Raw genomic sequence first — 20,110 nt, forward strand, 5'->3', positions numbered from 1 at the left:
GTCACTTTCATAATACGCTTTTACAAACCTAATCACTTTTAAAAGAGATTTTAACCTACGTACTTCGCACTCATCGCATTATTGACAAATCCCGGAGCTTGGAAGGTCCGAATTCATCTTTCTTTACATCTTTGTGATCCTTGCGTCGAGGGTAAGATCTACGTACCGAATTCGTTATATTTAATTAAGTTTCGTTAAACCCTAATTTTGGAAATTGGGGATTTGTGTTAGTTTTGTGTGGTTAGTGATATATGTGATGTTATGTTAGGAGGAGGATTCGTAGAAGAGGCTTTTTGATAACAGCTGTTGAGATCATCTGACTGTGTTGCTTTCCAGGTAGGGTTTCCCTACTCAGTATTAGTCCCATAATGTGTTGGTGGTGAGTTGTGATTTTTGATTGTTATCATACGAGTATTGTGACGGTTGTTGGTTTTGATTGCTAATTAGTAGTTATGATTGATTGTATCTGTCTGTGTTCTTCGGGGTGCGTCCCTGGTTGAGTGGAGTCACTTGCGGGAGTGGCTTCACGCCCATTATTCGCCTTCTGTGGAACCCGCCACAGAAGGGATGTGCACATTAATGGATTTGGGTTATTCGCTCAATGGAGAAGAGCGGGGCTTAGGCGGGAACGGCTGCGGTCCCCCACTGGCGGCGAGGAGTCACCTGTTGCGATGGGTACTCTGGCAGGGCTACACACTTTAGTGTGTAGTCAGTATTATGGAGTTGGTGATGGAGTTTGGAGTACATCTGTGACGATTGAGCTGTGTTGTTTGTTGTATTGTTGAGTTATATAAATTGTGTGATTAGTACTGACCCCGTTTATTGTTTTAAAAACTATGGTGATCCATTCGGGGATAGTGAGCAGTTGTTGAGCAGGTATGAGTCGAGATAAATGTGCTAGCTGGGATGTGTCACCTTCAGATGATAGAGTCTTCCGCTGTAGCATGAGTAGTTTATCAGACATTTGATTTAGTTGATGGGATAGTTATTTTGAGAACATGTAACCCGTATTTTGGGTATTTGGTTTGGGTTGTATTCTTTCACTAAACTTATACTGTTTAAATGTTGTTTCGTTATTGTCTTATGATTATCATTGCCTCGGGTAACCGAGATGGTAACATCTTTATACCTGGGTGGTCCTGGTAAGGCACTTGGAGAATGGGGGTATTACAAAATGGTATCAGAGCGACGATCCTGAAACCTGTAACTAATGAATGTAATGAATATAGGGAGTAAATTAAAATGAACCCGGGGTAAAGGTTGTAGGAGCTAATGCAAAGGCTTGGGAGATGTCCTAAAGTCGCGAACTCGCCCTACAATTTTGAACCTGTCACATGGGGGGTTAGTGTCAAGGTCGTATGTGGTGTTTGTCAGCTTATGTTAACGTAACGATGTATGTTGTGAATTGTTGGATGTTGGGAGTAGAAGATTGAAATTGTGATTAAAAATTTGGTGGGGTGTGTACATATGTTGGTTTGAATAAAGAAGCATGATGTTTGTTTATTATGTGGCATTTGATAACATGAAGTAGTTTATTTTGTTGAGTATATGAGGAATTGTGTAGAATTGCATGCGTAGTTATATTATAATGTTGAGATTATGAAGTTGTATAGTATGTTGGGTTATGAGAGATAACATGCGGGTAGTATGTACGAGTCAGCATGACTCGATCGAGTGGGGGAAACTCGATCGAGTAGGTAAGGTACTCGATCGAGTGGGTCTGACTCGATCGAGTGGGTATTTTGACGTTTTTATGATCAGAAGCGTGTTTTTGGGTACTCGATCGAGTACATAGGGGCACTCGATCGAGTGGCTATGCTACTCGGTCGAGTATGTTAGAGATCCGAAGGTCTGCTTTGGGTCTGAAGTCGGGGCACTCGATCGAGTATGGCGGGCACTCGATCGAGTAGGTTTAGGCACTCGATAGAGTGAGTTCTGGGCAGGATGTTTTCGTGTTTTGGGTTATAGTATATATGTTTATATCTACCTTTTCTTATATAGTTTCAAGATGCCACCAAAGAAAACCGCTTTGTATGCGAGAGCTGAGAACATGAACATCGACGATATAGTTAAGATGTTGGAGCATCAAGATGCTCTTACGGATGCCCTAAAGAGAGTGGGGAAGGATAAGGAGGTTGATCACTCTAAGATCAGTCTTTATATAGCGAGGTTTAACCCAAAAGAGTATAAGGGGACCGGGGAGCCAAATCTTCTTGACAATTGGCATCGCGAGATGGAGAACATTCTGGATCTGGTACATTGTCCAGATGAGATGAAAGTAGAACAAGTTGCGTTCTACTTGAGGGAAGCGGCTGGTGAATGGTGGGATAAGGTGAAGGTGAGTGCTAGAGAGATGTATACGAAGCAGGGTTTACCTGCTATACCTTGGGAAGAGTTCCGGAGGGCTATGAGGAAAGAGTTTGTACTTGAGCATGTGAGGAGTAAGCTGAGGGAGGAGTTTGATGGGTTTAGGATGACATCTGACATGTCGGTAGCTGAGTACTATAGGCAGTTTAATGAGAAGTCTAGATATGCTGAGGACATGGGTTTGTGTGAGGAGAACCTAGCGCTGAGATTTGAGAGGGGGTTGACCTCCAGGATTATGGACAAGTTACTCGTGGGAGTCCTTACTGATGTTAAGGAAGCTTATGAGAGGGTTGGGAGTGCTGAGAGGTTGGTGGAGATGGCCCGCGAGAGAGGTAGTGAGAAAAGAAAGGCTGAGAGTGAAGGTGGTGGCCAATCTAATTACAAGAAAGGCAACCACAGTCAGGCTAAAGCGTTTTCTTCTGGTTCAGGGTTCAGTGCTGGGGCTTCCTTTGGGCGTTGCCGTGGGAGCGGTAGTGGTAGTTGGGGGATGACTTGCTCAGGGGAGCTATTCTCAGGGACCGGCTCAGGGGAGCTATTCTCAGGGACCGGCATAGAGTTATGCAAATAACAGACTGGCTGCGTCATGGTCTAACCGGGGAGGTCAGAGCAACCAGGGTGGAGGTAACCGCAATGGCGGTAATTCTTATCAGAAACCAGCTACGAACAACAACAATCAGGGGTCGGGTGCTAAGCCAACCACGTCAGCCAGTTTTGTCTAGAGAGATGGACAGAAGACCAGTGGAAAGCTCTTAATGATGGACAAGAAAGCAGCTGAGGACGACGTACATGTTATCACTGGTACCTTTCTTGTTAACGGTATTCATACCTTTGTTTTGTTTGATTCGGGGGCATCTCAGTCGTTTGTATCTTCGAGTCATGTTAAACGGTTGGGTTTGAGGATATATGAGTCTGTAAGTGAGAAAGTTTTCATACCTTCGGGTGAGTTTGTATCATGTGGGAGGTTGTATAGGGATGTATCTATGATAGTTGGGCAAGTTGACCTACCTGTAGACTTGCTAGAGTTTCCTTTAGACGGTTTTGAGATGATAGTCGGGATGGATTGGTTGGGAAAGTACAAAGCTAAGATAGACTGTCATCAAAAGAAAGTGTCTTTGAGAGGTCCTAAGGGTGTTAGTGTGTCTTATCGTGGGTTTGTGGTCAAACCCAAAGTTAAGTTGATTTCAGCTGTGACCTTGAATTCCTATCTGAGGAAGGGATGCCCTTTGATCTTGTACCATGTGAGAGATGACCGGATAGAGAGTCTGACAGTTGATCAGATACCAGTGGTGGGTGAGTTTTCAGATGTCTTTCCGGAGGAAATTCCGGGGTTGCCACCGAAGAGGGAGATAGACTTCACGGTTGAGTTGAAATCGGGGACGGGGCCAATCTCTAAGGCACCGTACCTGATGGGTCCTAAAGAGATGGAGGAGCTCAGGAAATAGTTAGATGATCTAATAGAGAAGGGATACATTAGACCTAGTGTATCACCGTGGGGAGCACCAGTTCTTTTTGTGAAGAAGAAAGATGAGAGCTTGAGGTTGTGTATAGATTACAGGGAGCTGAACCGAGTGACGGTGAAGAACAAGCATCCTTTGCCAAGGACAGATGACCTATTTGATCAGTTGAGTGGTGCATAAGTCTTTTCCAAGATTGATTTGAGGTCGGGGTACCATCAGGTGAAGATTAGAGAGGTGGACATACCGAAGACATCTTTCACGTCGAGGTATGGCCATTATGAGTATGTGGTGATGCCTTTTGGGTTATCTAATGCACTGGCTGTGTTTATGGATTTGATGAACATAATCTTCAGACAGTTTTTGGACAAGTTTGTGGTGGTGTTTATCGATGACATCTTAGTTTATTCCAAGACTAAGGAGGAGCATGAGGAGTATCTGAGGGTTGTGTTACAGACCTTGAGGCAGAATGAGTTATATGCTAAGCTGTCCAAGTGTGAGTTCTGGTTAGAGATAGTTGCTTTTCTGGGGCATGTGATCTCTAAGGATGAGGTAGCTGTGGATCCGGCAAAGATTGAGGCAGTGACAAAGTGGGAAGCAGCAAAGAATGCTGCTGAGATCAGGAGTTTCTTGGGTTTAGCTGGATATTACAGACGGTTCGTGAATGATTTCTCCAATATTGCTAGACCTATGACAGCTTTGATGAGGAAAGAAATCAGGTTTCGTTGGGATGAGAGTTGTGAGACGGCGTTCCAAACATTAAAGGAGCGTTTGACCACAGCTCCTATCTTAGCATTGCCTGAAGGGATTGAGAACTTTAAGGTTTATACAGATGCCTCAAAGAATGGGTTGGGATGTGTGTTGATGCAGAACGGTAAAGTGATTGCCTATGCTTCCAGGCAATTGAAGCCTTATGAGGAGAATTATCCTATACACGATCTAGAGTTGGGTGCGGTGGTGTTTGCTCTCAAGATTTGGAGACATTACCTTTATGGGGCGACCTTTAAGGTATTTTCTGATCACAAGAGTCTCAAGTACATATTCACTCAAAAGGAGTTGAACATGAGACAGAGGAGGTGGATGGAGCTGATTGGCGATTATGACATGGATATTATCCACCATGAAGGGAAAGCCAACGTTGTTGCAGATGCTTTGAGTAGGAAGTGTGTACATTCTTTGTGTACAGCTTTATCTTTGATGAGGTTGAGAGATGAGGTGGGAAAGTTTGGGATACATATGATGCAGAGAGGGGATGCCATGGGAGATTTGACAATACAGCCTGATCTTTATGATGATATTCGAGGTAAACATGTGTTGGATCCTAAGATGGTAGAGTGGAGAGTTGGAGTAGAGAAAGGGACAGTGTCCAGTTTCTCTATTCATTCAGATGATAGTTTGAGGTTTGATGGGAGGTGGTGTGTCCCTAATGATGAGGAGCTAAAAAAGACAATCATGACATAGGCACATTGTACACCGTATTCAGTACATCCGGGTGGTGATAAGCTATACAAGGATTTAAAGAACACGTTCTGGTGGCCTGGGATGAAGAAAGAAACAGCTGAGTTTGTGGCCCGTTGTTTGACATGCCAGAGAGTTAAAGGGGAACAACGACGACCACAAGGTAAGATTCAGTCTTTAGAGGTACCTGAGTGGAAGTGGGAATCCATTTCTATGGATTTTATCGTGGGTTTGCCAAAGAGTCAACAGGGTAACAACATGATATGGGTAATAGTGGATCGACTGACCAAGTCAGCTCATTTTGTGCCAATGAAAGATACAGGGACTAAGGCACAATTAGCTATGGCTTATCGGAAGAATGTGCTAAAGTTGCATGGAGTCCCTAAGGACATAGTATCTGACAGAGATGCGAGGTTTATCTCGAAGTTTTGGAAAGAGTTGCAGGAATCTTTGGGAATGACATTGAAGATGAGTACATCATTTCATCCTGCGACAGACGGTCAGACTGAGAGAACAATCAAGACTCTTGAGGATATGTTACGAGCTTGTGTAATGGACTTTGGTGGTAGTTGGGAACAGAGGTTGGATTTGATAGAGTTTTCTTACAACAACAGCTATCACTCTAGTATTGGCATGGCACCGTTTGAGGCCTTATATGGGAGGAGATGTAGGAGTCCGATTTGTTGGGACGACAGTGCTGAGGCAGTGGTTTAAGGACCAGAGATGGTACATGAGATGGTTGAATAGATTAAGATGATCAGGGAAAGGATGAGAGCGGCTCAGGATAGGCAAAAGAGTTATGCAGATCTACATCGCCGGGATATAGAGTTTCAGGTTGGGGACAAGGTTCTTCTGAAAGTATCTCCTATGCGTGGGGTTATGAGATTTGGGAAGAAAGGCAAGCTGAGTCAGAAGTTCATAGGGCCTTATGAGATCTTAGACCGGGTTGGAGAGGTTGCTTATCATTTGGCTTTACCAGCTGCGTTGGAGAGGGTGCATAATGTGTTTCATGTGTCCCAGTTGCGCAAGTATGTGAGTGATCCGTCACATGTGTTAGAGGCAGAGAGTATAGAGCTAGATGAGTCCTTGTCTTATCTTGAGGTACCTAAGCAGATTCTTGACCGGAAGGTTAGGAAGACTAGGAGTGGTGAGACAGTTTTGCTCAAAATCCTTTGGTCTAATCACGAGACTGAGGAAGCTACATGGGAGGCAGATGAGGCCATGAGAGAGCATTACCCTTTCCTTTTTGATCAGGTATGTTTGGTTATGGGGACGTAACCTCGTTTCTTTTAGGGGGGGTAGGAGATGATCGCAAAGAGTTTTTAAGAGTTTTTACACCCCTTTTGTGTGTGTCGGTATATTTTGTTGGGGTTGAGTCGGGTTGAGTTTGGTTAGTAGCATGTTTTTATGTGGAGTTTTGTTTTGGTTGTTGTGTCGGGAGTGTAGTAGTATGTCTTTGTTTTGTTGTGGTTTGAACTTCGGGAATGAAGTTCTTTTTAAGGAGGGAAGACTGTAATACTACGGTTTTATGAGTCTCTGGGTACTCTATCGAGTGGGCCTTACTCTGTCGAGTAAGTGTGTTTTGTGTTTTAAAATAGTTTCTGACCTGTTGGGTACTCGATCGAGTAGCCTTGGTACTCGATCGAGTAGGCGGCACTCGATCGAGTACGTCAGTTACTCGATCGAGTAGCCCGGTTTACGGGTGATGATTTGTCGGGTTTTGTTAATAATGCGAATTAATATATAAACATTTCCGTCACTTTCATAATACGCTTTTACAAACCTAATCACTTTCAAAAGAGATTTCAACCTACGTACTTCGCACTCACTGCATTATTGACAAATCCGGAGCTTGGAAGGTCGGAATTCATCTTTCTTTACATCTTTGTGATCCTTGCGTCGAGGGTAAGATCTACGTACCAAATTCATTATATTTTATTAAGTTTCGTTAAACCCTAATTTTGGGAATTGGGGATTTGCGTTAGTTTTGTGTGGTTAGTGATATATGTGATGTTATAGTAGGAGGAGGATTCGTAGAAGAGGCTTTTTGATAACAAATTTGTTGAGATCGTCCCGATCGTGTTGCTTTCAAGTAGGGTTTCCTACTCGCATTATTAGTCCCATAATGTGTTGGTGGTGATTTGTGATTATTGATTGTTATCATACGAGTATTGTGACGGTTGTTGGTTTTGATTGCTGATTAGTAGTTGTGATTGATTGTATATGTCTGTGTTCTTCGGGGTGCGTCCTTGGCTGAGTGGAGTCACTTGAGGGAGTGGCTTCACACCCATTATTCGCCTTCTGTGGAACCCGCCACAGAAGGGATGTGCACATTAATGGATTTGGGTTATACGCTCAATGGAGATGAGCGGGGCTTAGGTTGGAACGGCTGCGGTCCCCCACTGCCGGCGTGGAGTCACCTGTTGCGATGGGTACTCTGGCAGGGCTATACACTTTAGTGTGTAGTCAGTATTGTGGAGTTGGTGATGGAGTTCGGAGTACATCTGTGACGATTGAGTTGTGTTGTTTGTTGTATTGTTGAGTTATATAAATTGTGTGATTAGTACTGACCCCGTTTATTGTTTTAAAAACTGTGGTGATCCATTCGGGGATGGTGAGTAGTTGTTGAGCAGGTATGAGTCAAGATACATGGGCTAGCTGGGATGTGTCACCTTCAGATGATAGAGTCTTCCGTTGTAGCATGAGTAGTTTATCAGACATTTGATTTAGTTGATGTGATAGTTATTTTGAGAACATGTAACCCGTATTTTGGGTATTTGGTTTGGGTTGTATTCTTTCACTAAACTTATACTATTTAAATGTTGTTTCGTTATTGTCTTATGATTATCATTGCCTCGGGTAACCGAGATAGTAACATCTTTATACCTGGGTGGTCCTGATAAGGCATTTGGAGTATGGGGGTGTTACAAAATGGTAATGAAGAGGGCCTTGGAAATGATAAAACCGGTGAAGGAAAAACAAGCGAGGGCGGTAATGAGACAGTTGTTGAAGAAGAACCAAGTAGTCAGGTAGGAGAAGATGCTAATGATGAAGAAGTTGATATTGTGGATGACGGCAGTTCAGACGACCATGTCGACGATTGTAGCAATGAGGTTCTTTATGAAAATTATGATGAAGAAACGGGCGACCAGTATTTATTACATTCTGATACAACTGAAGAGTGGATGCGCGTGATGGATCCTTGCTACGGCTGAACAATGGATTGTGGCATACCAGCTTCGAATCTAACACTTGTGTCCGAGATTATGATAGAATATGAGCAGTTAATAGTGCCTGTTCTTGAACGTAGGAAAGAAACAATTGACTATTGTTTCCTTGACGATGATGAGGACCTCCGAGATATGTAAGTACTCTTTTTGTTTTTGACTTGATATAGACATATGGTTTACTGTAACAGTGTTATTGTAGCACCTTAAACTGTTGTTACAGTAACACTGTTACTCTATAAAAATGGTATTCTGACACGAACTTCTCGTTGTCCAACAGGGAAAAGCTGGTCTCGTATGAGAAGAATCACTTCATACCTAGGGAAGATTTAGTTTCATTGGTTTCTGGTGAGCTTATTTATGTAATGGTGATTGAATGTTGGGCAATGTTGCTCAATGACTTTATCTTCCGAAAGGTAGCAAGTGATACACCATCAAAAATATTCATGGGCATAGCTCAATTTGTATGTTTACTATAAAAAAAATAAATGTTTATTAATATCTTTTTGTCTATTGTTATGCGCTATCGTTGTTGACTGATATATTCATATTTGTTTTTGAAGGGGCATTAGAAGGTTTGCTTCTTCCAAAACCCGATATGTTTTTGAAGCTGAAGTTGTGCATACCTTCAAATGTTGGGTCAAATACTGCAAGAATCCACTTCATTTTGATTGTGATATGGTAACAACATTACTGTTATTTTTTATTATTGTTCAATAAGTAGAGTGTATATATATATATATGATATGTTTGACAATTATATCTGCGTAATTGCAGATATTCATCCTGTTCATTCAGGACAGGCACTTCTTCTGTGCTTGTATAAATTTTTTGACGGAAAGGGTTGACTACCTAGACAATAAACCGTTTTATGTCAGATCGCGAAAAGCAAAAATGGCAAGGAATGCAGTAAGTCTCCTCTACTTATATATTATCAGCTTTACATATATAGTAATATTTTTAACTTCCATTACAGTAACAATGTTACATTTTTATATAGGCAAATATCATGGAGAAATTGATGGTGCAGATGGGTGTTGAAAAAGGATCTCAGGTGCTGAATTACCCACTTAAGAACGTGAAGTTCGGATGGCAGAGCAATGCAAAAAATGTGGATTGTGGGGTTTTCATGATGCTGCATGGGGCTATAAAGACCCAGTGGCTAGAAGAAGGAGACAGTAACACTGCTTATTTCCATGGGGCTATAAAGAAGAGGATTAGCATGAATAAAGTTATTCAGATTGAGGATCAATATGGCACTGTATGCACTGATAGCCAAACCATTTAGAATGCATTCCTTGACTACTATAAAACTCTTCTACGCGGCAACAAACCTGTTGAGAATGTTAGGCATTGTGTGCTCAATGAGGGAAAATTCTGTACTCAGGAGCATGCTCTTCTACTGGATGCACCTGTAACCAATGCTGAAATCAAAAAAGATTTTCTTTGACACACCAGTTGATAAATCCCCAGGGCCGGATGGATACACTAGTGCTTTTTTCAAGGACAGTTGGGATGTTATAGGAGAAGATGTGTGTGCTGCTATAAAAGATTTCTTCTCCACTGGTAAGCTTTTGAACCAGATAAATGCCACTAACATAACTCTTATACTTAAGTGTGAGAGACCAACTTCAGTCAAGCAGTTCAGACCTATTGCATGATGTAACATGATATATAAGGTAATTTCTAAGTTGTTATGCAATAGATTAGCTCAAGTCCTTCCTGACATCATCAGTGACAATCAAGGGGCCTTCATAAAGGGGAGATCTATTATTGAGAATGTTCTAATTCGTCAAGATATTGTCAAGCTTTATAATAGAAAGGCTGTGTCCCTAAGATGTTTGCTTAAAATTGACCTACAGAAAGCTTATGACACTGTGGAGTGGAATTTTGTTGAGCAGTTACTCCAGGGCTTGCAGTTTCCTGATGCATTCATTCACAGGGTCATGACATATATAAAATCCACCTCCGTTTCCCTATGTCTCAATGAGAGTATTTTTGGCTACTTTAAAGGGAAAAGAGGATTGAGGTAAGGCGATCCTATCTCTCCTCTTATCTTTACTATATGCATGTATTACTTAACCAGAATGATCAACTATGCTGTGTCTAGATGGCCTTTCCAGTACCATCCTCTCTGTAAGGCAACCAAATTGAACCATTTGATGTTTGCTGATGATCTGCTAATGTTCTGCAAGGGAAATACTGCTTCTATAATGTTGTTACTCAGAGCATTTTCATCTTTCTCTAGAGCATCTGGCCTTACTATGAATAGCTCCAAGTCTGAAGTGTACTACAATGGGGTTGGGCAACAGCTGAAGGATGATATCCAGCAGGCTACAGGCTTTGTGGAGGGCTCTATGCCATTCAGGTATCTTAGAGTTCCTATTAAAGCAGGTAGACTGACAAAGTCTGAGTGCAACACTATAACTGAGAAGATGGTGAGTAGAATCAGAAGTCTTGGGGCTAGAAAGCTCTCTTATGCAGGTAGAGTGGTCCTGATTAATTCTGTACTTAATACACTCTATTCTTATTGGGCAAGCATCTTTCTCTTGCCTAAAAGCATCATCAAGAGGATTGAATCCATATGTAGAAACTACCTGTGGGATGGCACTGCTGAATATCACAGAGTCCCTCTTATTGCCTGGGACAAGGTTACTTTGCCTAAAGATGAGGGTGGCCTAAGCATCAAGAAAGCAAATATATGGAACTATGCCACTGTAGCAAAACTGGTTGATTAGATTTATGGGAAGGCTGATAGGCTTTGGATTAGATGGGTTAATCAAGTGTACTTAAAAGGTAGGAACTGGCATGACTATGAGCCTCCTGCTGATGTTGCCTGGTCCTGGAAGAGTATATGCAAGGTCAAGAACCTTATGAAAGCTAGGTACACTGATGGACAATGGACAGCTAACCCTAGAGGTTATTCCATCAGAAATGGTTATGAGTGGCTTAGGACACAACAGCCTAAGCAAGACTGGGTCTCTATGGTTTGGAGTAGCTGGAACATTCCCAAACATGCCCACATTGTATGGATCATAATGCATAATGGACTGAATGTGAAGGATAAGTTATGCAAAATTGGCTACTGCACTGATGATAGGTGCATAATCTGTGACAGTCACTTTGAAACACAGGAGCACCTATTCTTTTATTGTAGATACAGCCAGCAAATTCTGAAGCAGATGGAACTATAGTGTGGTTTTTCGCTGCTGGTTAACAAGAGCACATGAGCCTTGCCTGCAAGAGTGTGCCTGAAACAGAAAGTTCACTATCTGGTTTTGGCAGCTTGTTATTACCAGGTATGGACTCAAAGAAACAATGCCAGGATTAACAATGTATTGCTTAGACCGGATAAGGTAGCTGAGCATATAATTGATGAAGTCCAGAGAAGGATTTGAAGGAAAATCAAGTATCCAGTGACGAGCAGTGATAGAGTGTGGCTAGCAAAATGGGGTGTGCTGTGAGCATGCTATGAGTTTGAGTAGTCAGGTTTTGTGTGTGCATATAGGCCTTGGTTTGATTGTTTATGTCTTTGGGTCTGAGTAATAGGGTTTGTCTATTACTCGTTTCTGCTTGTAAATAGTCTTTTGATCTTAATATAATTTTCTCACATTTCACAAAAAAAAAAAATTCTCCTTGGTATAACAGCTTTAAGGGAAGCATATGCCAAAATCAACCCGTTGAATAAGGTAAATTGGCCTATAGTTGTGAAAGCAATTGAAGAGATGGAAGGATACAGGAAGCGTCTTAAGGAGGAGTTGCTTGAGGGTGAAAGTAGCTTCCATGGTTCCAGGAACAAACGTCCTAGAAGGGGCTGAAAAATTTGATATATTCTTAACAGTACAACATCATGCTGTTACTGTAACAACACGCTGTTACAGTTTATTTTAAAGTTAACTACTGTTAGTTTTTACGAAGTATTTAGTTTTGTTAGTAGTTGTTGACTTGACATTTTGTCTAAGAAGATATTTTTCATGAATGAACGTATCCTAATCTAATAATTGTGCAATTTATTCTGTTTATAATTTATACTAACATAACACTCTTTCTGTAACAATGTGAAACTAAATACAAACCAATTGTTTAGCAACATGAAATCTTGAATAATGCTTTGAGAACGGATCGGAAAAGGTCGTTTATAATCAAATATATAGTAACACCGTGACTCTAAAACATAAATGGCATTAAAAGAGGGGAAAGACGCTTCTAAAACGGGACGGAAAAGGTAGTTCGTAGTGCAACAACCCAAGACTAAAACCTAGGCAGGGACGGGTGATACCCTGTCGTGGATGGGATTAAAAGAGGGGAAAAATATTTCTAAAACGGGACGGAAAAGGGTTTAGAGTTGAATTAGGCGTCACCGCTTCGCGGAGCCGTTTAATCCAACTCTAAACCCTTTTCCTTAGTCAAAGGTCCTTCATAATCAAACATATAGTAACACTGTGACTCTAAAATATGAATGTCATTAAAAGAGGGGAAAGACGCTTCTAAAACGGGACGGAAAAGGTCCTTCCTAATCAAACATATAGTAACACTGTGACTCTAAAACATGAATGTCATTAAAAGAGGGGAAAGACGCTTCTAAAATGGGACAGAAAAGGTCGTTCGTAGTGCAAAAGCCCAAGACTAAAACCTAGGGAGGGACGGGTGATACCCTGTAGTGGATGGGATTAAAAGAGGAGAAAGACGCTTCTAAAACGAGATGGAAAATGTCCTTCATAATCAAACATATAGCAACACTGTGACTCTAAAATATGAATGGCATTAAAAGAGGAGAAAGACGCTTCTAAAACAGGACAGAAAAGGTCGTTCATAATCAAACATATAGTAACACTGTGACTCTAAAACATGAATGGCATTAAAGGCCCAAGACTAAAACCTAGGGAGGGACGGGTGATACCCTGTCGTGGATGGGATTAAAAGAGGGGAAAGACGCTTGTAAAACTGGACGGAAAAGGGGTAGGGTTGGATTAGGCGGCTCCACCGCGGAGCCGCCTTATCCAACCCTAAACCCTTTTCCTTAGTCAAAGGTCGTTCATAATCAAACAGATAGTAACACTGTGATTCTAAAACATGAATGGCATTAAAAGAGGAGACGCTTCTAAAACAGATAAGTTGACAATAGTAACACTGTTACTATAAGTATATTTAAGGATGATTAATTTTAAAGGTATTAATACTAGGAAAAAATGTGAAGTTAGATGGATAAAACCATCGTACTGTAATTAAAATATTTAGTTTCCATGTCAATTCTTGAATGAAAAATCATTGTTTCATGATCAGAAATTGATTACTTTTTGCTTTGGTATATTAGTGTCAATGCAACACAGTATTCTACTACTTCTTGGTGTGACATGTAACTGTAACAGCATGGCAGTATCAGACTACTTTCTTTTTTTAGATGCTTTTGCAGCTGCTTCTTCAGCTATGCGAAGAGGGCACGTTCTTTTGTCGTGGTCAACTTTTTCCTTGCAGTATGCACATAGTCTCTTTGGCTTTGCTGCCTTTTCAATGGCTTGTGTTTTTGCTGACGTTAATCTTTTTCCGCAGCCTTTGTTGTGTGCTTTATCCGGAGGCCGAATAGTGACTTCAGACGACGAGCTGCAGCCTATGAGCATCTCCATTTCTTGATCTTTTGTAAGTGGTGTAACAGATAACTTCTCACGGAACTCAACTAGGAGGGATGCTAACTCGTCCATGTGAACCGGAGGTAAAGTTTTGAGAACTCCAACTGTTGCACTGAACTCTGTAGCTTGCACACAAGGCTGTTATCAGAGTGAGCCATATTTGAATCCTCGATGACATTCCCATTGGGATCAAGCCTGATAATGGAACAACAAGTTACTATTTTATATGGTAACAATATTACTGTAATAAATTATTGGAGTGAGGGATCAAAGTGAAATAGTAAGCCAGAGTTCGTAATAAAGTTTTCGAATCTAACCTGTTAGTTGCATTAGAGTTCATGGCCCATCGATCTAAAATGTACTTTCTTGGTATTTGCCGAATTCCTTTGCCCTTGTACACCCACACAATATATGTCTGCAAAGTAACCCTATTTTTTCGAAGAGTTTGCAAGCACATTCTATATCCGTGGTTGAAAGGTTGAATGTCACCTTGAAAGTTCTGTTTGCTTCAGCATCTTCCACAAAAATTATCCGCAGATTCTCTTCCTTGTCAAAGTCAGCGACACCACATGATATAGCAGCCTTTACTTCCTCTTGGAACATCTTAAACACAACATGTGTGTATACAATAGCACCATGTTTTTCTAAATGTATGTTTGTGTCTAGGTTAGGTAATGAGTGGTCGCTGTCATAATCATCGCACCTTTGTGTGTTACGCTGCTGGTCCATAGCAGTTTGGAACCTAGTAATAATGTGACAAGGGCACAACAACATATGAATTATGTAACAATGATACAGTAATGGTGTTACTGTAAGTTAATCTATATACAGAGATTGTGACCAAAGGAAACAGAGATGTTTGTTTACCTCATTCAAAATTCGACCAGTGTACCAAAGTGATTCTCATACCGCTTGAAAAAAGAATTTGCACTCCCGGATCGCTGTGTTGTTCTTAATATGCAGCCCATGGGAAGTTCACGATGGTAGGCAGGAATCCAATGTTTTCGGTCAGTGAATATTGTAGATAACCACTCGTTATCTTCCAGTTGAAAATCTGAAATAAGTTGCTGCCACTTTTTTTCAAACTCAAACGGTTCCAAATCAGAGTCCCAGACGACAGCGTTGAACCGATGAAGGAAGTCGGTGTCTTTGCAAAGTGCTGAACCCACTTTGTCTGTGATCTTTTGCGTTATATGCCACATGCAATAACGATGTCGAGCTTGCTTGAAGACTGAGGGGAAGGTTTTTTTAATACCAGGGCATTGATCCGTGATAAGGAATTGGGGCTCCTTTTGACCCATAGCAGTCAAGAAATGCTGAAAGGCCCATTTGAATGACAATTCATCTTCGTGTGACAGTAAACAAGCAGCGAAAAAAACCGACTTTCTGTGGTGATTGACACTTGTGAATGGTGTAAAAACCATATCATACTTGTTTGTGCCATAGGTGGGGTCAAAGCTGATAGCATCCCCGAAGAATGAGTAATTTCTAATTGATGTGGAATCTGCCCAAATAACCTTCGTGAGACAGTTAGATGCGTCAACATCATAGGCAAAGTAAAACTGGGGTTGGGTGGCTTTGAGCTTTTCAAGGCGATCAAGGAAAAGGTCAACGTCTCTTTCCCCTATGTAAGACTTGATAGCTCTTTGAAAGTTTTTAATGTCCACCAATGTAGGACCTATATTTTCGTACCCATGTACAAGCTCCTTAACCTGTCTGAAAGTCTTCGCAGCCCCGATGTTCGACTTGGAATTGTCCAATATAAGCTGTTTGTGAAACATGTCAAGGCATCTCGAAATATTTTTGAGATCTCAATTAGAAACAGAGGTGAGATGATGGTTATGGAACTCAGAAAAGTCATCAATCATAGCAGGTCTCTCAAGGCCATTAAGAAGAGCAAATCTAACGTAAGCTATGCAGCCAATTCTTGTGATTTTAACACGCCTTTTAACTGTTTCAACTATGGAAGAGCTGTCACCATTATTATGCTCATCGACAGGAATGGGACGCAGTTTTTGTTTATTTCCCCTAAACCCTTGACGATTGCAGACTATAAATTTTTGGTGTACCATGCCACCTCGAAATTTTTTGGCAGTGTACTTCCTGGGAGTAAAACCACATGCGCGTGCGTAAACCCCGAAGAATTCAATTCCTGCCTCAAGTGAGCTGAAAACTGTACCAATTGTAGGTCTGAACTTGTTCTCAACTACACGAATCCACATCTCACTTCCATTAGGTGTATGAGACAAAACAAACTGATTGTTTGGTTGAACATTGGGCTGTTGTTGTGCTATTGGCGTAGAAAGGACTGGATTGACAATACTTGACTCTGTAATATGAAAGGGAAAAGAGAAGGATTATGTATATGAATAGACGACCTGGACTACAAAAGGATGTCATGTTACAGTAACACTGTTGCTGTCACAATATATGTACATAAGGATTGACAACATAACAGAAATATGCACTCGATTAACCTTACTAGACTGTGCAATGTTAAACGGGGAATAACACTATTATTCAGCGAAAACTTAATCAAAAGAAGGTACTTACATAATTATATAGTAACACGTTTTCACAATTATATCAAGTTCAGTGTTGACTACAAGTTGTAATGTTATAGTAATGATATTACAGTAACAGGTGTCAAATATTTTAAGAACGATGATTTAATCCGCAGAGTTACTCCAATTTTCAATAAAGCTAATCCAGGTTTAAATGTGACTATGTCAGAACTCAATTTTTTTGACAAACCCTTTGAACACATATAATCTAAATCATTCTAAATTGATTCACCTAAGATTCAACTGATGTCGACGAATTAATGTGTTATAAAACAGAAGCTCGCATGAGAAATTGAAAATAATAATTGCAATTAATTTGAATACCTACATCAATTCAATCAAAACATTGCATATGAACAAAACAAAACCTAAATCTGGTGCGAATGAGCGTAAAATCGTAAGCGCGACATAAAATAACAGAATTGGACACTATGTCGATGGATTCTTAATGATAACTGGAACTTAATAGCAGGAAATTTAAAGCATCGTAAGAAAGTGCAAAGCGTCATCAATTTAACAACAATGAAAACATGAAATTGAAGAACGAAAACCCTAAAAAAGCAAAGGATTCATGAAATTACCTACGAGCATGGTGTTCTCTGTAGAATCGGAATCCATACTAGCAACAAAAAGCCAAAACAATTAGGAAAAAGCAATTGAATGAATGGATTGAATTCGAAAACCGCGGTCAATCAAAATTAGGTTGATTAAATTGAACGATATGATAGAAAGTTGGATGAATTGTTGAATAAGAATTGTTGAATAGGAATTGATTCGTGAATTTGCTGGATTTTTGTTTACGTGAGAGCGAAAGAAAACAGAGAATTTCGTAGAGAGAGGAACAGAGTGAACGAAGAGAGAGAAAGTGAAGGTGTGATTATGCGTATAATTCCTTAATAACGCAGGTTATATACTTGGCTCTAGATTTAATCTCAGCCGCTCATTCAATCAAAAATCTAATGGTGGAGAATCGCGGGATAGACTCACCTAAGATACTTGGACTCACCGGATGCAATTTCTACATATATATATATATATATATATATATATATATATATATATATAGTGATCGAGTCATATCGCGGGATATATATGTATGTATAACGAACGTAAGTTGGGAATTTTTTTTTTTTTTTTTTTTTGCAAGTAAGATACATCCTATTTATTCATCCACAAGGGGGAAAAAATAGGAAGGGCTTCTTACAAAGAGTGACCAAATTAAGCATAAATAGAGTTGAGGTGAGCAACCACCTTATCACTAACCTTAGAATGCCTATCAAGTATACAAACGCCTACCACAAATTGAATTTGCTTCACCCGATTAGGCAAAGAGGATTCTTTCTCAGCAAATAGCCTTGCATTACGTTCCTGCCAGATAACATAAATGGCAGCAGATAAGCAACAACGAAACCAAGTCATCTTCCAATGTTTGTGCCTGCGTCTAGACGTACACCAGGTGAGCTCAGTTCTGAGATCATTTGTCCTGCCCATAACCTGCATCCATCCTACCAATCTCCTCCAAAGTGCATCAGTAAACTCACACTTGAAATACAAGTGAGTATGAGTTTCAGAAGATCTCTTGCAAAGAGTGCATCCGTTCATTAGGCATAATCCACGCCTGTAGATGTTATCTACTGTAAGAAGTTTTTTCTTCACAGCAAGGGAACAAATGAAGCTATGCTTTGGAATAATGCTAAAGTTCCATAGAGCCTTTGCCCATCTTACTCTCGCATAATGAGGGCTGATGTGCTCATAGCTTTTTGCAACCCGAAACCTCCCAATAGCATCAACACAGCTAATAAGTTGCTCTTCAGCCTTGGCAGCATTTCCATACATTTACAGCAAAAAATTCCTAGTAGTGAAGATGCTTCTCCACCTTTCAGAATGATGGGGACTAATAGTAGCTGTCCAAATGGTGGAATTTTTTATGGGTTTGGAGCGTGAACTCTAGACTCGACCTTATGTTTGACCTTCTGTAAAACCCGTAGAGCAAGAGCTATATCTATAGTACGAGGTACAAAGGAGGGTGATTTTAGGATCATGACCCTCATTAGACATTTCTAATGTTACCTAAAAGTACTTATTAATTTCATTAGGTGGTCATTAGTATACATGCATGCAAGTGAAAGTGGAAAATCTATAAGAAAGGTAAGATTTTTCCTTACATTGTTGATAAATAAGGGCACCACAAGAGACTCCTTCTCTTGTGATTCTTGAGCTTAAATTAAATCCGGATGATCTTCCTAAAACCGAGTATTTAAAATAGAATACCTCCTTTATATGGCGCCCAAGATTAGCACAAAGATTACTATAATTACTAACTAGATAATTATAGTAATATACCCTTAATAATAATATGTATTACTACTCTAGTAATAATATATGAGTACTATCATATTTTATGTGAGTTCTAGTGAGAGAGCATGTGGAAAATATATGTCACAAGTGAGTAAAAATTGAGCCACAATGGGTCTCTTTTATAACCCAAAAACCGGCACCCCCTATGCATTAGTGAGTGGTTTTTTTGCTTATTTTATTCACATGCTTGTAGCTAGTGTATAGAGTAGCTATGATGATTAGGTCTTGTCAAATCAAGAAATGATTATGTTTTTAGCATCTTCCAAGCACTAAAAGAGAAAAGCCTAGTGGAGTCCCTAATACTCCTCATAACTGGTTATGTGGGGTTTACAGGTCCATTTCGGTTTTTGACATTTCTCCCCCAAATCCTTATTAATATCGTGTTTAATTATCTTATATAATTAAATATTAATTTGATCATATAACAATTATGTGACAAATTAATAAACGATATACACTCAACTTGTTGAGTAATATTTTATCATCATCGCAATGCATAATGGGTACTAAAATGCCCAATTTAATTAATTTACAACTCCTTACAAATATAATTAACTTATAACCTCTACCTCAAAAAATATAAAATCTTATTTATTAATCATGAGTTCCAAACTCATATTAAATAATTAACTCACATAGTTAAATATATATGAGGGATTAATTAACTTGTATCAAATACAAATAATTAGATTTTCCATTTGTGCGCCATCCTATAGGTGTGACCGAAAGGGATCAGTTGAACACCGCCGTCAAACGATAGTAACGTCAAACTCTAGTCAGTCAAGCGTTACCGATCTACGTTGATCAACTAACAAATATAAAATACATCCCTGATATTCCTTGTACGAGATTTAATAATGTAGACGCACTATTGTGGACACCTACTCCAACAATCTCCCACTTGTCCGACACAAGTGTGCGTTACCAATTCTCTGTCCATAAAAATCTCCCACTCAATGCAAGACATCTTTCAGGTCGTTCTTGCACGTGATCACATCATAAAGCGATTTTTCTCGATTAAGAGAATGATTGTCTGACCGGATAATCTACTATAG

At 40.1% G+C, this 20,110-nt stretch overlaps 2 protein-coding genes across 2 annotated transcripts; one reads left to right on the forward strand and one right to left on the reverse strand.

Annotated features, from left to right (window-relative positions):
- Nucleotides 1-8,497: 8,497 nt before the first annotated feature.
- On the forward strand, nucleotides 8,498-11,700 carry LOC141653760 (uncharacterized). Its single transcript, XM_074461609.1, has 9 exons — nucleotides 8,498-8,643; nucleotides 8,787-8,854; nucleotides 9,070-9,179; nucleotides 9,284-9,415; nucleotides 9,507-9,767; nucleotides 9,946-10,121; nucleotides 10,212-10,535; nucleotides 10,617-11,157; nucleotides 11,245-11,700. Exons 1-9 carry the CDS (start codon nucleotides 8,498-8,500, stop codon nucleotides 11,698-11,700), a joined length of 2,214 nt encoding a protein of 737 aa, XP_074317710.1.
- Nucleotides 11,701-14,192: 2,492 nt separating this feature from the next.
- On the reverse strand, nucleotides 14,193-15,914 carry LOC141653770 (protein FAR1-RELATED SEQUENCE 5-like). The gene is made up of 4 exons (XM_074461619.1): nucleotides 15,043-15,914; nucleotides 14,623-14,875; nucleotides 14,451-14,524; nucleotides 14,193-14,328 (listed from the first exon to the last, which is right to left on the reverse strand). Exons 1-4 carry the CDS (start codon nucleotides 15,912-15,914, stop codon nucleotides 14,193-14,195), a joined length of 1,335 nt encoding a protein of 444 aa, XP_074317720.1.
- Between the last annotated feature and the right edge of the window lie 4,196 nt (nucleotides 15,915-20,110).

This window comes from Silene latifolia, chromosome 1, assembly GCF_048544455.1.
Source record: "Silene latifolia isolate original U9 population chromosome 1, ASM4854445v1, whole genome shotgun sequence".
Classification (NCBI taxonomy): domain Eukaryota; kingdom Viridiplantae; phylum Streptophyta; class Magnoliopsida; order Caryophyllales; family Caryophyllaceae; genus Silene; species Silene latifolia.